The sequence below is a fragment of the Micropterus salmoides genome, unplaced genomic scaffold (assembly GCF_014851395.1).
Source record: "Micropterus salmoides isolate LMB-PRFRI ecotype aquatic unplaced genomic scaffold, ASM1485139v1 Ms_hic_scaffold_11, whole genome shotgun sequence".
Lineage (NCBI taxonomy): Eukaryota > Metazoa > Chordata > Actinopteri > Centrarchiformes > Centrarchidae > Micropterus > Micropterus salmoides.
Genome location: NW_024040152.1, coordinates 16,572,011 through 16,589,547, shown reverse-complemented (window position 1 = coordinate 16,589,547; position 17,537 = coordinate 16,572,011). Strand labels below are relative to the sequence as shown.

At 40.6% G+C, this 17,537-nt stretch overlaps 1 protein-coding gene across 1 annotated transcript in view; it reads left to right on the top strand.

The window, feature by feature from the left end:
- The window catches only part of efna3b (ephrin-A3b), a 56,376-nt gene that overhangs the window by 34,150 nt on the left and 4,689 nt on the right, over positions 1-17,537 (top strand). Inside the window, exons 3-5 of the mRNA XM_038711407.1 lie at positions 9,631-9,923; positions 11,509-11,574; positions 12,521-12,598. Of these exons, the coding sequence (XP_038567335.1) occupies positions 9,631-9,923; positions 11,509-11,574; positions 12,521-12,598 (437 nt within the window). The remainder of the gene's footprint in view (positions 1-9,630; positions 9,924-11,508; positions 11,575-12,520; positions 12,599-17,537) is intronic.

Genomic DNA, 17,537 nt, shown 5'->3' with positions numbered 1-17,537 from the left:
CTCACTCTCACTCTCGCAGAGTTGTATATTTCTGAGAGGTAATTTACTGTGAGGGTGATATCACGCAGATGAGTCCAGCATTGGCAGACTCTGACAAAATGTCTCAGGTCTGGTTAGGAGGAATAATTGAAGACAGCGGAGCAAAGCTTTATACAGTTGCATTTGTAACCCCCCCCCCCCCCCCCCCCCCCCCCCCACCACCACCACCACCACACACACACACACACACCACCACACACACACACACATACATGCACACACAGTTGTTGGATGTTACACTGCACAAACTCAAACTTTCTGTTTCCACTCTAGAGTGCATCTCCGCTAGTCGCTTGTAAGCCTATTGTGTGCAGTTAAAATCTGGCACTGATAGATTTTTGCCTCATTCATCACCCAACAAAATCTTTTTGTTCACTTTGGCCTGCACATTGTGGAGGGCTGAAACATCTGTGCTGTGCTTGTCTTTTATGTTCTGCTTTGATAAAGAATAAAAATTTATATTTCTCAAGATACAGTGAGGCAGAACGTTTCGTTTTTTTGAGTGCAGGTTTTTTTTTTCTCCTTTCATTGTTTTACTCCGTTGATTCCACTCAGCAAACTTATTTTCCTAAATGGGTAATTGAGCACTTATTGCTTTGATTAGAAATGTGTCTCAATCTGCATACCTTAATTTCAGGCCTTTGTGACTGAGTATGTAAATGCATTTAATTAATTCTTCATGTCACAGTGCATTAATAGAACATCCATAATGCTTGAAGTGTGCGCTCAATGTCATCTTCTATCTGACAACAATATCCAGACGCATTTAAACACTTCATGCTGCTGCCTGCTTGTCCTACCAAGTCCACTATTTATCTCACTGCCCTTTTGTGTATATGTATGTGTGTGTTTATCCATTTTAGAGCCCTCTAAAACCCCACATGATTCTTCTGTTTCTGGACCTGTTGCATTGTGTTTTTTCTGAGCAAATTAAAAGATTTGAGAGGTTGAACCTGTGGTTAGTGGATAGTAGATTTGTGGAATGGTGCTTTTTTCATCAATGTAACTGAAGTAGAAATGGCTAAACTGTAATGAAATATTTAATTCAGTCCTTATTTCACCTTTGAATGTTACCTCTAGCATATACATGAAGTCACACAGTCCTGCACACATAACTAGTCGCACAATACATGACCAATCCAAATTTTGCCTGGAGCCCTTAGTAACACACCCCTGCTCTCTGCCTCTGCTTTTAGTCTTAATTCTTTTTTCAATTTGCAGCCAAACTTGGATGTAACACAAAAATCTCCTCCTGAAAATGCTGTGAAACAGAATTTGCCACAGTAATAGCTGATGATTTGTGATAATGTGGAATAGTAATAAGTGGTACTTAATTAGCCATTAGAGAGACAGAGGAGAGATGGTGGATAAAGAGGGGATAGATGGTTTTTTGCACAAAGCAGTGAACCCCTGTAGCCCCCTTTTTTTGCTACAATAGCACCATAGCTAGGGCTTCTTCTGTTGTCATGGAGACTAATGTTGAAAGCCAGCTGTGGTTTTGTCTTGGAAGCCCATTAGGCCGGAGCTCAGTTGGCACTACTCTCTGTCTCGCTTTTCTTTCTGGCTTCGCCTCCTTGGCACTACAATGGCCAAAATATCCTCTCCGTGTTTAACGTGTCTGTGATATCGGACATGGGTCAAATAACGGTTGCAAATCATTCGGAGCCTTTCTTTCACCCTGTTTGAAGTGCTTGATAGGGGCTTTTTTTCTTACATTAGCCAAGTTGGCCACACACACATACACACACAGTTGGCCACAGCACAGACAAAAAGTAAAGTGAGTTTTAAATGGTTTCCTTTAGTAGCTGATAGATTTTATTTGGTAGACCCCACCCAGCTTGCAGTTCAAGTGCAAGCAGATAAAGAATTATTTGCAAATACTCTCTGACCCGGGTCTGCTTGATGGATGGCACTACTTCTCATTGCACATTGTCCCTTTGTCCGGTAAGCACGGTTTCTTGCCTTGGATCCCTTATTAAATTTGGCTCAGGAGAGGGATCTGAGTAATGTTGTTGTTTGTTGTTTGAGAACAGCTCATCCCAGCGCTGGAGCTCTTTTCCCCGCAGCCGTGATATTCAAGCCTCCAGACCCTGACCCAAACACATCAGTCAGCGGAACACGGGTGCCATGTGACTCGTCCAGGAAGTGGGCTGAGGCTGGCAGGGAGAATGATTGTTATGCAGCAGATTGATCAGGTTTCACAGGACACCGCCAAACTATCACTCTGTAGGACTGTATACACAGGCATGTGTGGGTGTGTGGGTGTTCTTGTGTGATTTCTGCATGGGCAGGGTCAGGACTAGTGTTGTGTGTTTGGGGCAGCGAATACAAGAATCAATAGCTGGGTCAGAGGGTAATGTCTCACTGAGTGCTGAGTCTATACACAGCCATCAGACAGGATCACTATCAATCATGAGAGAGCTTAGGAAACATACACTCTCTTTCTCTTCTATGTGTGCCTCTCTTGGCCCGGTGTCTGATGGGATCACTATTGCTCATGTAAGGGCTTTGGGAACAGAGACAGAGGGAGATGTAGGGAATGAAGGATTGATGGGAGCAAAGTGATAGAATAAGAGGGAGCGATTGCTGGTTATCGGCAGATACTTGGCGAATGACACTTGGGGTTTGAGACAGAAGCAGCCTTAAAGGGAAGAAACCCTTTGGACCGTAAAATAGGCTTGGTGGGGTGGTTGTGAAATGGATGATAAATTAAAGTTGAAAACAAAATCAATAAACACACAAATTAAGGTAAAGACCACAAGTCCCAGTCTTATTCACAGGTTAAACAACATTTTTCTTAATCGAGGTGTTCTGTCATTCCTCCTTCCTGTTCTTGCCGTTCATCTCTTTTATCCTCCCACCTGTCTGATCTCTTCTCCTGCTTTCTCTCCTTTGTCTTCTTATTCCTCACATCCATCCATCTGTGTCATGTGTGTCCGGACAAATCCCACAAAGTACAGCATGTATGATTAATTGCAAAATAACATGCATATGCAGGAGAACATGCTCATCGTATACATAATGGGTTTGTTATAGTGTCTGTCAAATGTGGCTCTGTGCGAGAGCGAGACTGCTCAGTTCAAAGGGCTAATAACACCTGCAATTAGGTTTCATGCTGCTGGAACACTCTCTCACACCGCATAGTCAATATCCACAGGCAGAGAGAGAGAGGAAGAGAGAGGGAGAGGATGATAGATGGATGAAGGAGAGGAGAGGAGAGGAGAGGAGGAGAGGAAAGTGTGCTTAAAGTATTAGAGAGGAGTGAGACAAGCGGACAAATGTAGCAAACGAGGGAGAAGATGTAAGAAAGGGGCGGAAATATAGAAAGATTTAGAGAATGCTGCTCATGTTATGGGATCATGTCAGTGCTGCGTGTGAGGCCGCTTGGCAAGAAACCCTGTTAGCTGTTATACTTTGATCAATTACCAATGATGAACCATCACTCTGCAGGGTAGGTGTGTGTGTGTGTGTGTGTGTGTGTGTGTGTGTGTGTGTGTGTGTACCGGCCTTGAAAGAAGGCAGCATATTCCAGTCTGTTGGACACACTCTAGACAGGTATTGATTTCAATTCCCCACACACACACACACACACACACACACACACACACCTCCAGGCATGTTCCTCCAGTGGTTCCAAGAGATGAAGGGATAGAAAAGAAAATAATAAACAGACAGAAGATGAGAATGGAGAAACATGGTATCCTTATTTACCAGTAGTCACACGTGTCAATATCTTCAACCAATATTGAATTAGATGACATCAATAAGGGGCATGTGTACACACAAGTTCTTCTTGTCTGCATGCTTTCTCTCTGGCGAAAGCCAAACTTGGACAGAAACAGAGAAATCAAGAACAGACTGAGACGAAAGAGCAGAAGGAGCGGGAAGAGTAGGAAGGACTGTCTGTGTTTGATGAGGGCCTCGTTGATGCTACAGTTCTCTGGGAGTCTCCTTTCAGCGGGGGAGCCATTCAATTATACCTACCGCTCCGCTTGCTGACTGGAGTCCTCCCGCAACAATGTTAGCATCTCTGTAGCAAACTGAGGTGGGATTAAGAATTCTGACCTCAGGAGGCAGAGTGACTTTTAAATCCTGATTGGCAATCATTTGTAACACTGCTGGACAAGTTTTAATCCAGCCCAACCTTGTGCCCATCAGCAGTGTCTCCTTTGATTTCTTTAACCTTGATTTATCTTGGAGTGCCTGTTTTTTTGGTAGTTTGCTGATGCTCACACATACTTACACCCTCGCAAGCCAATCAGCCACCCGTGGTTGTCTACTTTTGATCGCTGAGTACTTAGTAGTTAGAAAAGTGATTACAGGGCACACGTGGAAGCTCTTGCATCTTAAGACAATTTCACATAGCATCTATATGGAACTGTTGTGATGCTTGTTTATACATGTATATGCTACTAAATGCACCAGCAGTAAGTAACACGGTGTGTGGAAGTTCTTCAGTTTTATTTTATTTTAGGTTTAGCTCATTTGACACAATTTGACAGTTTTAATTGTGTCAAAAATGTTTTGAACAAGTAACCACTCTCGCTGTTTTCAGTGGTTGCAGACTACTAAAAATGACTGAGGAACTCATGGTTGGTCATTTGGAATTGTTCTAAAAATTGAAAAACTTGAGTTCTTGATAAAAAAAAAAATCAAGAAATAGTTATTTTTTACAGCAGACATTTTGACCTGTCATATAGGAAGAAAAGCTCAGGTGCTGTTGTAATCACATTAAACAATGGCTCTATTGTATTATTGTGACATATCAAAATATATCCCCTAAAAAGAACCTGTTAATAAGAATGTGTGAATCCACAGATTATGTAATAAAACAATTTACAGCTATATATCACCAAAAGTTAAAACTTCTTATTTAGCAGCTAAGTCTCCCATTGGCTTCCCTCTGCCGGATTTTCATGGTCACTGATGAAAATATTTTAAAATTTGCTATAAAGGGTCCGTCTTCCACATTTGGGGACTTGTCAACACAAGAGGGTTTATAAGCCATTCGCAAAATATGCCTTAAGATTTAACATTTCCCACCAAAAATTATTTAGCAAGAGCACCGGGGAGCTGTCACACCCACCCTTGACCATTCTGATTGGTTTAGAAAATTCAAACAACTCAGAATATTGTTTTCACAGAATCACAGATTATGTTGGTGACCTTATCGCTTATGTGGTGCATTGAACAATGTGCTATTGTTGCAAAAACATGGTATTTTTTCAGTGTAACACCATGCTATGGCTCTGTCATGGTTGAACAGAAAAAAATACACACGCTGTCTTAAATTTTTGAGCGTCCTGCCTGCCTCAGTGCCCCCCCTTCCCCCCATCTTATAAACAGAGAACAGCAGAGTAAGCTGGTCCTCCAAGCTCTAGTTACAAAAAGGAATGACTGTTCGTACTGTCAAAGTGTTTTATTGATGTACTGTGCTGCAACAGGCCAGGCAGATAATAGGCAGGCAGGGAGTAACTCTGTGGCATTATGTTGCCTATGACTGATTTATATAGGCAACATATAATCTCTCTCTCTCTCTTTCTCCCTCTCTCTCTCACTCTCTGATGTGATTTTACTGTAGTGACATTGATCCCGGCCCACTTTGATCTTGCTCTTAGCTGTTGCTCCTTCTCTCTCCCTCCCGCTATCACCCTCCGCTCCCTGGTGGCCAGACTCTGCAGCTTTTAACCCCGACTACCCCTCGTCTCATCCTATAAATTCTCCCATTTTTCTAGCCGTCCTTCCATCGCTCCATACCTCTGGTGGACCTGTATATATGTGCTCTTTTGCTCCTGGAAGCCTCGGCTCTGCTCCTTAGAGTTGTGTTGCTGACGTCCCGCTCCGGCTCTCGGCTCTTCCCTGCCAGGTATCACTTATGAGAAAGGAAATGAGTGGTGATCCAACACAAAAGGAAAGGGAGGCATCAGGAGAGTGTCGCGGAAAGAAACACATCATGACATTTCATAAGCTACTCCACCTCTTACTTTCTCTATCTCTGTGTCTCTCCATCTTGCTTCATCTGGAATTTTTAGGTAGCATGACAATCCAATAAACTCCCATATCATAAAGGGGAATAAAAAACCTCCAAAATAGGTCTGCTCTTTTTGAGATAAAATGAGAGTCTTGATTTTCTCAGTCAGAGTGGGTTTTCTCTCACGATTCCTGCGGAAACTAGTTTTTAAAATTTAAATATTTATTGCATTCTCTTTTGTCTTGAAGCAGACTGAAGGAAGAATATGATTGTGAAATAGCATGGTGCTGTCACATCAACTTTGCACAAAGGAAAGGGCACATTCCCAACAGATAGTTTATATCCAACTGCTTCACTTAAATGCTGAACACAAAAACATAAGTCACAGTGTAGCCAGTTGGATCTTTCATTCTGTTGTCTAAAATAATTCAGAAATATTCTTTTTATCACTGCCAATGAGCCAAATTTATTTATAGAGTATATTATTTCTGTACACACCAGGACGTACTGTATACCACTGAAAACCTTAGGAGTAATGTTGACAGCAACATGCATGCACACTGTGTAAACCAGCAACATTTTGTGGTATTGTAGAATAGGACATAATATTTTTTCTAATATTTTTTAAACTTGATAACATATGCAGGAGGTGGGTGTCTCTCAGTTTTAGAGACAACCGCCCAATATAATGCTTTACCATACAGTCCAATAAAACATAATCCCAGGCAACAGCCTCATAGTTGAATGGCAACACCTCTTTGACACGTTGACAGTGACATTCAAAATGTACAGCATCTTATTTATTATTTATGTGATTATGAAAGGTCAGTCCAAGACCGTTGTATTGGATTGCTTTATGATGCGCAAATGAGTTAGCAGAGGTATAGTGGCAAAGTCATGGTTTTAATACATTTAATCCTTCACTCCTACCCTAAAAACATGCTCTCTTCAACACAAACTCACTCTTGGCCGTGTCTTTTTTGATTATCCACGGCTTGGAACTAAAGCATAAAATGGCCTCAGACAGATTATTTCAACATTCAAGGATTCCGATGCCATTTTTACATGATTTGCTGTTAAGACACTCATGGTAAATCACTTCTTGTTTGCATTTTTTTGTAGTGTGTACTTGTGAGACACACCCCCTTAACCCCTTGACGCCTGAATTTATTTACAATCATGTATTATATTTGCTTCCAAGCTGATGCTAAATTAAGTGGAGATTGTTAAATTGTCTATAGAACATAGAAAAGATATAAATGTAGGTATGATGTAGTCACAATGCAAATTAGCAACAACAGGCATTAACGAGAAACCAGTGCTTTCAAAAGGTTCCTAGGTACATTTCGAATATGCACAAACAGGCGTTGGGGGGATTCATACGCTATTTTGGCTTCAGTCTGAAAGGGAAAGGTGTGATGCAAATTCGCAACGATCTGTGTTAAGTGGATAAAGACCGCAAAGCCTATACGAAATAGAAGTCACAGTTTCAGCAGGTTAAGGTTAGAGGCTTTGATGTCTTCACACACACAAACCAAAGCATCCGCACACACACATGTAGACACAAACATACAAAATGGGAATCCTAAAGCCAGCTTTTATCCTGGAGAACTGATTTACTTCAGATTACTCAAGATGCTCCAAGTTACCCTCCCCCTAATTTTTCTGTCTTTTTTCTTCCATTATCCCTTCATCTAGGAGAACTTGTTTTTCTTTTGTAGCGTAAAACTCTCCAACCTCCTCTTTTTTTTCTGTCTGCTCCATTCTGGCTCTCTCTCTGGCTCTTTTACTCAATTTGCATTCACGCCTCCCTGGTGGAACCACACTCATCCCTCACTCTGTTCTTTCTCTCTCCATCTTTCTCTCTCTTTAGCATTCACTATAAATATAGTTCCCCTTTTACACTTTTTTCTACCACAAGAAGTAAATCTCTTCTGCAGGCTAGTCAATGATGTAATGAGAGAAAGTGAGGAGAGGAGAGGAGAGGAGGAGGAGGAAAAGGAAGAGAGCAATAGATGCATGTTGAACAATTCATCTTCGGTTCATGTTACTTTGAAAGAAAGGGATGAGAGAAATGGAGAGCACGGAGAGAAAGACAAATTCAGGAAGGATTTGAAGAGAGCGGTAAGAAGTGATGGAGAGAGGGAGACATTTGGAACAGTGTTTCGATCTTCATTTAATAATTGAATAATAATCTCCCTGGAGATGTGACCTAGAACTGGCAAAGAGGGAGAGAGGCAGCATCAGGCTGAAGATGACACACTGCTGCCCCCTTGTGATTTTATGATGTCACCGCTATAAAATCTGTGTGAGCGTGTATCTTTTAGTGTGTGTGTGTGTGTGTGTGTGTGTGTGTGTGTGTGTGCATGCTCATCGGCGTGTGTATGATTTACAACTGCAACCTGTCTCTGTCACACAGATATGGGCCCGCGTCTGTGATGGGGAGAGAAAGAGGGCTTTTGGATGTCAGGAAAGAATCTATTTCACTTTGTCACACAAACTACACACACATACACTCCCAGACACAGATTCAGACCTTATCTTCCTGTCAAGCTGAGTCTTTTTTGGGGTTGACGCTGATATATGAGCTTTGGGGGGGGGAAAACGTGGCCAGGACGTTGACGGCTGACGTGAGCGCAACCTTGCGCTCAGGTTGATGTATGAGCACTGGGGTTAGGGGACAATGCTGCGCTGACACCAGGCGAAGGAGCTGTGGCCCTGGGGCCTTCAGTCCATAGTGAAGAGCCAGCTCTGCATTCTGTGCATGCGGCAGCCCTGCAGCCACAAACACACACACACACTTCCACACACACCTGCTTTGTGTTATTAATAACTCAATGACTCTCAGACAAAGATTTGTTTGACCCCGGGTTCAACATTCAAGCTGAAATGCATGCATCCATAACACAGCATACCATTAATGATGTGAGATGCAATGTTGTTTTGGCAGTGATGTATGTTTCTGTGAGTGTTGTGTAAATGTCCAACATGTTGTGTGTATCTAAAAATGTAGTGTGAGTAATTTGCGAACTAGAGCCAATTAACATTCATTGTGGAATTTCATGCTAATGGTGATAAAATACAACAAATGTAGCTATATTATGTGTGTGTTTGTGCTATCGGAGAAGGCACTATTGTGTGTAAACAGATGTAGTGAAAAATATTGTGCACATGAAAGTAGTGAGTTTTATCCCACACAACTTAATTGGTTTATTTATTTTGTATGTGTGCTAAACACTGTTAGCTGCAATCGACGCAATAAGTGTTCTATATTAATAACATTTATTTTGATGAATTTGTGAAGCACGCAAAATGAAATAAAGTTTCATTCGTTTCCATGGGTGGTTTAGACACAATGCTAAACTGCTAAAGTTTTTTCCCTCAAACATTTATTGAATTTGTAGCAGGGGTAAACAATCAAGAACATGTCCACTTATGATGTGTTGACTCTAGTTAATTTAAAATTGCCAGTAAAAGATGACAGATTCATGAAAATGTAGTTATTTTAAATGTCTAAATGAAACAAATAATTTTGACGATACAGAGGAAATTTTAAATGATATGACATATGATATGATTATACACTTTCTTACTGTTCCTGCTTTCTTTCCTGTGTCCAGTTTGCGTAGGGAGGGCTACACAATGCAGGTAAACGTCAATGACTACCTGGACATCTACTGCCCTCATTACAATGACAGCCAGCGCATGGTGGGCACCGGTGAACAGTACGTCCTCTACATGGTCAGTTACCGTGGTTACAGGAACTGCGACCCCCAGATGGGCTTCAAGAGGTGGGAGTGTAACCGGCCCCACGCCCCCCATGCGCCCATCAAGTTCTCTGAGAAGTTCCAGCGGTACAGCGCCTTCTCGCTGGGCTACGAGTTCCACGTTGGACAGGAGTACTACTACATCTGTGAGTGGAATCAAACTAATAACCAATATCACGTCACCATTAAGTGTCTTCAAAATACAAAACAGACCGTGCTATAAATTATAGTAAAAGCTTGCTATTGTTGCAGGAGGTCAGTAATGTGACAAACACTTCCTGTAATGGATTTGATCATTACTCAGTTCAGATTAGCGAAAGCCCCTCCTCAGGTAATTTCAGGATAATAAATTGCTGTTTCACATCTAATCATATCACCCTGCAGTCAAGCAGGCTCATCCATTTTGTTGATAGCTAATCAAATTAACTTTGTAACACCTTGTGCCAATAAGACACTGTATAAATAATGAACTTTTGGCTTGTCATTAAACTATTAAAAACTAAATATTTCAGTCCAAGGATAAATGGCTCATACATTTATTGGCTATATAATGAGTGTGGTACTCATTTACGCTGCATGACTTGTTTTGTTCTGCAACACCAAAATCACTACAAAGGTCTCTTTGTAGCACAGAGCAGCTTTCTCCTTGTTTTTTGGTTTTCTACAGGCTGGTGCAAAACCTCAAATATTTCAATTATCATATCAAAGTGATTTAAAATGTGTATGTTTGGTGCAGTTGGTTTGTTATTTTATTTTATTTAAACATTTGAACTGAAAGAGGAAAGTTTGCCAATTTGAATATTTTCTTTTTTAAAATCCTGCACAGCTTCAATGGGACTTTTTAAAAGCAGACATTTTGACTCACAGGATGAAAAGCACAGATATTACTGATAACATCTCTGTTTCTATTCAAATGTCCCAGTAACTTACCCTTCCTTCATGTGAGTGCTATGCATTGTTAAATGCAGTGTCAAAAGTGTTCTATAGTCCCTAGTGAGTTTGAGAACTGCATTTGTCTGAACTGTGCTTCGTGTAGACAACAACTTGTTGGCCACACGAATGAAATAAGAACCTCCATTAATGTGTTTGATGTTTTTCACCTAGTGGTGTGGTGAGGCACAAAGGAGGAGATAAAAGTATTATGTCAACCAAACATTTTTAAACCACTGCTCTCATAGTCTTGCAATCCACATTCTATGCTTTTGACTCGCTTCCAGATTTGGTCATCTGCACTAAAAACACTTTGTAAGCCAACCACAGTTTTGGGCAGGAGATAGCCACTAGAACTGATTGCGTTTGCCTCATAAACAGGTTGCTCATTTTACTTTGTAGTAATATGTACAATATGGTTCTAAGTCACAAACAGTGATGGCTCCAGTGCATCCTGGAATAATAAATATAGTGTAGTGATGCACTAAAACCACTTTTTGCTCTCCAGGTAGAGATTCCAATACCTAGTTTTAAGGTATTATTTGATACCACCTCACTGTGTGAAACTGATGATCTGTGGAGTTGTCCACAGTGACAGTGAATCACAGGCATGTGCAAATTTCAGCGCTGAAACTGATCCAGTGGTTTGGATAGGCCCATTACTTTTGATACATTCTGGATTTTGGTGCTGTAATGAATCTTATGGACAGGCTTAGGAAGGCCACACAATTGTATGTAATAAATGTATGAGAATACACAATAGCATGATATTGATCTATTGTGCATTTTATGTTTTTACAGCCACTCCCACCCATCATCATGGCCGCAGCTGTCTGAGACTACGAGTGTACGTCTGCTGCTCCACGGGTGAGTCTTTCACTTTATGTGTGTGTGTGTGTGTGTGTGTGTGTGTGTGGTGTGTGACCTGTAATGCAATGCTTGCACCTGTTTGCAGACTGTACCTGCACCCATCTGGCAAGCACTGGGCTCCCCACGAACCCACACACACTTATTACTCACACACACCGGCTGCATACAGATGCATACACAATCTAAATACAGTCTAAAACCGGCAGAGCTATTAATACTCCTGCTGAGTTTCCCCTGCAGCATTTTCACTCACAGCACAGAACCCCCCTTGCTCCTCCTTTTCTGTCTCTCTTCTTTTTCTTCCTGCTCTCTCTCTCTACAGCAGCAGAAAGGAGCAGCTCCAGCTTTGAAGGTCCTTACCCCCGCCTCTTTCCTCTCCTCTCCTCTCTCCTTCCTCTTCTTTCCCCCTTCCTCTCTCCCTCGCTGTCAGAATCCATTTATTGCTGTGTGCGGTCAGTCAGGGTGGCTATGTATATGTAGTATTAACCTCTCTCACTCGCTCTCCTGCCTTCCTTCAATATCTCGACTCTCTCGCACTCACTTTCAATCACACACACACACACACACACACACACACACACACACACACACACACACACACACACAGACTTTGATCCCTGGCCTGTCCGGTCCTTTTAACTTCCACTGCTCTGTAGTATTAACCTCTCCTCCCTTTCACCCCCTGACTCTGTTGCTCTCCTTTCCTTTTCACACACACTGCCCCCCCCCCTACTCTCTCTCTCTTAAGACTGCTGGTAATGTTTTAGCTTGTCAGTCTGTCTGCTCCGGGGGATTTGTTTAACCCTTTGTCCCACCCTTTCCTTGCCGCTCTCTCCCATGTTTCTCTCACAATGTCAAATTGGATGTAATTAAACATTTTTGGGTTAGAGCAATGGTTTAACCCTCATCCCCCACCTCCCACCCCCAACCCTCTCTCTTTCAGCCTCTGACGTGGATGATGAGCTAGAGCCTACAGAACCAGACTACACGCTTAGACCAGGCCTAAAAATTGATGATATTGGTGAGTCATACACACACTCACTTAAACTTATACACATGAAGTTGAGTAAGTGCGGAACATAATCTATCTCACCTGTCTGGACTCATAAAAACAGACACACAGTCATGTTTGATCACATCAGTCTCAAATCATGGAAATCATATTGTTCACACTTTGAAAGCTGCTATATTGAAATTAAATCATAATTTATTTATTTTTTCTTATTTTCAACGTATCCCATAAACTGACAAAAAAACACCAATGTGTTAGTCCATCTCTCAATACTTTCCGATGTCCATAACCTGTCTGTGCCAGTCAGCAACAAGCACATTTGTTTTAGCTGAAGATGTAAATCTTTAAAAACAGGTCACAAAAAAGGCTCAGCAATTTCTCCAAACAGCTGGGCACCACAGCTTTCAGCAAACTTTAACTCGAACAGGAATAAACGGTGCATTTGTTGTGGAGTATTTTCAGTGGTGGATTAATACACATATGGTGCTCTAGTGACATTACATGTGTTGAATGTAATGAAGAATTAGGTCACCCACACCTGGGGTGGCTCATTTATGGTTTTTAATCATTTTTGGTGAAGATCTAAGACACAGAGGCCTCTGCAGGCTTTAGCTATACAGGCAGTACTTACTGGGATAGTCATTGTTGACACAAGAAAGAATAAAAAAGAATACTATGACTAGTATTTCCTGCATTTACAGGCATTTGTATCAACTTAGTAACAACCCCAGTGATAAAATTAACTTTAACAAATTGATTCAGAATGTTGATTTCTGAATTACTAATATCTGAAAAGAATAGATAGATTCATGGATACAGAAAAATAAAGACAATATATTTTTTACCAAAAATACATTCTTATAACAAAAACACTGACATTTACTGCCTTATCTGTGATTAATGATACATCTTTTAGGTGAGGGAAAATAAAGCAGTGATGGAGTCGTGTCCGCCCCATCCCCAATGGAAATGACACTTGTCTTTCCCTGGTATTTGTTAACAATAAGAAAAATATTGAATATCACTAGCCTAATCCTTTAAATACTGACAGCAGTTTGATCATTGATATTTGATGGTAGAGGGGTCAGTTCATTGGCCATGCAGCATCAAAAGTGGCCAGCTAACTTGAAATGCGCCGTTCTCAAAACATTCAGCACAGTTAACTTCACAGCACCAGCTGGCTTGGCAAGCTGCTGATCCTGCTAAACAACTACATGCATATTCATTTCACACTTTCCATTTTCACCCGGATGAGCAAAGAACATGGAGTTTCATGTTTAGTTACCAAAAAAAAAAATCATTCAGGAAAAGCAAGGCATATTCAGATTTTTTACAGTTAACAGCGAGATCTTAGCAATTGCACACAGTTTGCCCTTATGTTTCTCTGCTCTCGTCAGGATTACATAACTTGTGAAATTGTGGGAATCATGTGCACTGGAACTGTATGAAATTTGGTGGCGATTTAAAGGAGAAGCTGAGCAGTAAATCAATAAGTGACAGACTTTAGGATAATCTCTTTGACAATCATGTGGTTACTTCTCAGTGTTATGGCAACAATAGCACAGCAGTACAATAACAACATGAACAGTAGAGCTATCTCGGCCTAGCTAGCTGCCACCCATTACACAACCAGGTATCAGTCATCATCCTGTCATGCTTTCACACTCAAGGCTAGCCTTTAAAATATGGTGCCGTGTTGTTGTTAATGTGTGTGTGTGTGTGTGTTTATGTGTCTGTGTGCGCACGTGCACACCTGCATGAGCTTGCGTAATAAATTCGTCTGTTCTCATAACTGTCCCAAGAAAACTCATCACTGGCTGCAACGAATGGCTGCAGGTCATGAGTTTGTTGAGATATCTCTCCCACTCTTCTTTTACCTCTCCAACATTCTTTCATCTCGTCTCTCTCTCACTGTATCTCCTTTCTCCATACCATCCTCATCCTCCCACCCTTTAATTCCCATCCTCCATTTTTCCTCCCAGAGCACAAGTAGGAAATGCAGTGTAGGGGAAAGCCACCAAAGCTCAGTCTCAGTTTATTCACCTTTTGATGTGTGAAATTGAGTTTTTCCCTCTTTTAACATTTTGTTTTGATACATATTAATATTAATCTTAGGGTTACAGTGTGTATTAATGCTATCACAGTGTAAACCCTATTAAAATATAGTAATTATTTTATTCCAAAGTTATTTTTCATGTTTTTAAGCGCAGATTAGTGTCAATTCATCCATCATTTTTTATATATACACATACATACTATCACATACCCCCCCCACACACACACACACACACACACACACACACAAAGACTTCTGCACCTTCCTAGCTTTCCTGCAAATATTTGTAAACACGCATGCAAAATCTTTCAATAGCAGAATATTTTTTTTTACTTTTATATGAAAGAAAACAGTTATTTCCACAGAAGGATAGTTGTACTCAGTGTACTTGAACAGACAAGGAATGTGGACTACATGGAATTACTGTCAATATTTAACAAACAACTGACACAATAGCAGAGCGCAAATTTCCGCAGGCCCTATGGATCATTTTTACCTGTAGTGCTGTGTTGCCAATTAAATTAATAGGATAACCCAAGTGGTGGGAGAGGAAGGGAGGAAATCAGCAGGGAGCTGTGAAATGAACTGAAAACAAAGAAGCAGTAGAGTTTCCTATTCCCCTCCCTCATTCTCACTCCTCGTGACTGCCGATTAGACTCATCACATCATAGTTTTAATTACCGTTATTCAAAGTTCAGATCAGCACATTCACGCAAACACAAGGCGACACACAAACTGCTCAGTTCATATCTGCCTGATTGCCGTTTCTGAAAATGTTTAACTAAGCTGAATGTTGCAGGCTCATACTGTAAACCACCCGTCTCTCTCCCCTTCATTGCACACAGTTTATTTTCTAGGCGCTGCCCCTTTCAATCAGTGTCTACAGCTGAACAGTGGTTCCCTCCTGAATACGGCCTCTAGTATTAGATTTCATTTAGATCTCATTTGCAACACAGATGGAATGGTGCGAGCAGCTCCCCATGCAGCCATGTGATTACTGATGGCTTTTAGTGTGAGGATACTCATTTACCCACCCTGTTGGCTCAGGTTACCGCATCTGACGATCAGGTCCGGCCATTAGTGGAGAAAATCAGAAGCTTCTTCTTTAATGGGATTTATTGTAAGCAATTACCACTCCTTTAAGCGACAGTGTGTTTGGGTTGCTTTGCCAGCAACATGAGGTTGAGTATAAGTGAGCAGAACACATAAACTGAATGTCAACTCTGTTTTTGTAACATTTGTAGAAACAGTTGTGTTATATGATTTAATTCCATCAGTTCCAAATTTCCAATATAAAGGTCTGGGAAGTATATATGTTGTAAAATGTATAATGTATCAACTTAGTGTACATTTGTGTATTTTATCTTGTTTTATCTCTAACATATACTTTGTATATGCTCATTTATTTCAACATGCTCATCAAGAAACCAGGAATTCCAAAGATATTTGAAACATAAGAGTATAGTACCTACAAAACGGAACATTGTTGCAGTGTTAAGCTTCCTGTTTTACTTACAATAGGTATCAAGAAACAGCCAGTTAATACCAGGTGTGCCAGCTGGTTTGCTTAGGTTCATCAATTAGGCTGAGGATGTCACAACCCGAAACCGCGTCTTAGACTGAACATCAACACATATCAACACCCAACAACATATAATCAACTTAATTTCTTTAGAAGCTTTGAGACCAAACATTGTGTATGGTAGGTTTATATCTTCCGCTTTTTTTCTTTCTTTTTTTGCTGTTGTTGTTGTTTTTTGTAAATTGGTCATAGATTAGTGTCTTTTTTATACATTGTCTCCTGGGTGTGTATTAGATATAAAGGTACATGACTTGGCACAATATTTCACAATACAAAGATGTGACAATAGACATCATGGGACTAAAAATGACCTGTAATATCTACTTAATCCTAACAGTTGTGCCTCCCAAATGGTATTTATTTTTTGTATCCTATATATATAGTATCCTATAGGTCTGAAACTTTATTTTAAGTTAGGTGTAGGTATCCTATTGTTTAGACATTTGGTATTTATCTTACACTGGCACACCACTGATGTGAATCTACATGTCAAAATCAATTTACTATTCAAAGGCAGGACTACTAAGCCAGTTATGTATTGTCTTTTGTGGCTCTGAGTTTTGAGTTGACAGACATAGGTATTAACCAGTCAGGGAGGCTCTAATGAAAAATGTCCCGCAACTATATGGAGGTGCAATATTAAATCACTGCAATGACCCCTTAATGAGGACGTTCTGATCTGGCTGCACCACAGATTATAACTTCTAAGAAGGTTAACACATAGTTGAATCAACACTTCTGTGACACAGTGTCAACAACAACTAAAGATACTTATTTTCATATAGTATTTGTTACAGGACTCTTGAATAGCATAACAATGTACAGTGGTATTTTATGGCATCTGTGGTATTAAATTGCCATATTGAATAATAATGTTGTATAAAATGTGTGTGAAAGGGGCCATAACCTTATGCCAAATTAAAATTCTAAAATATTTTATGGTAGAAAAGTATGTCACATATTCTCCTAAATTTTTGCTCAGATAGAAACCACTACAGTTGATGACTACTGAAACACACACACCTCACACAAAGACACATACTTTCATAAACACAATCCGAGACTAAGATATCTCCTTGTTCTTGCCAACATGACATTCAATTTCATAGACGCCTCTAGGTGTCTGAGCTTACTAATTATCAGGCTGCTGCCTGCTTGTTCTGCTCCAAGATGTGGCATGCAGACACACACAAACACAATAATACAGACAGCTTCCTTGTGTGAGCTGATGTTTGGCTCAGGAACATGTCAGAAGGTCATGATGTACATCACATGCTCCTCTGCACAAACATCGTGGCAAAAATGCGTAG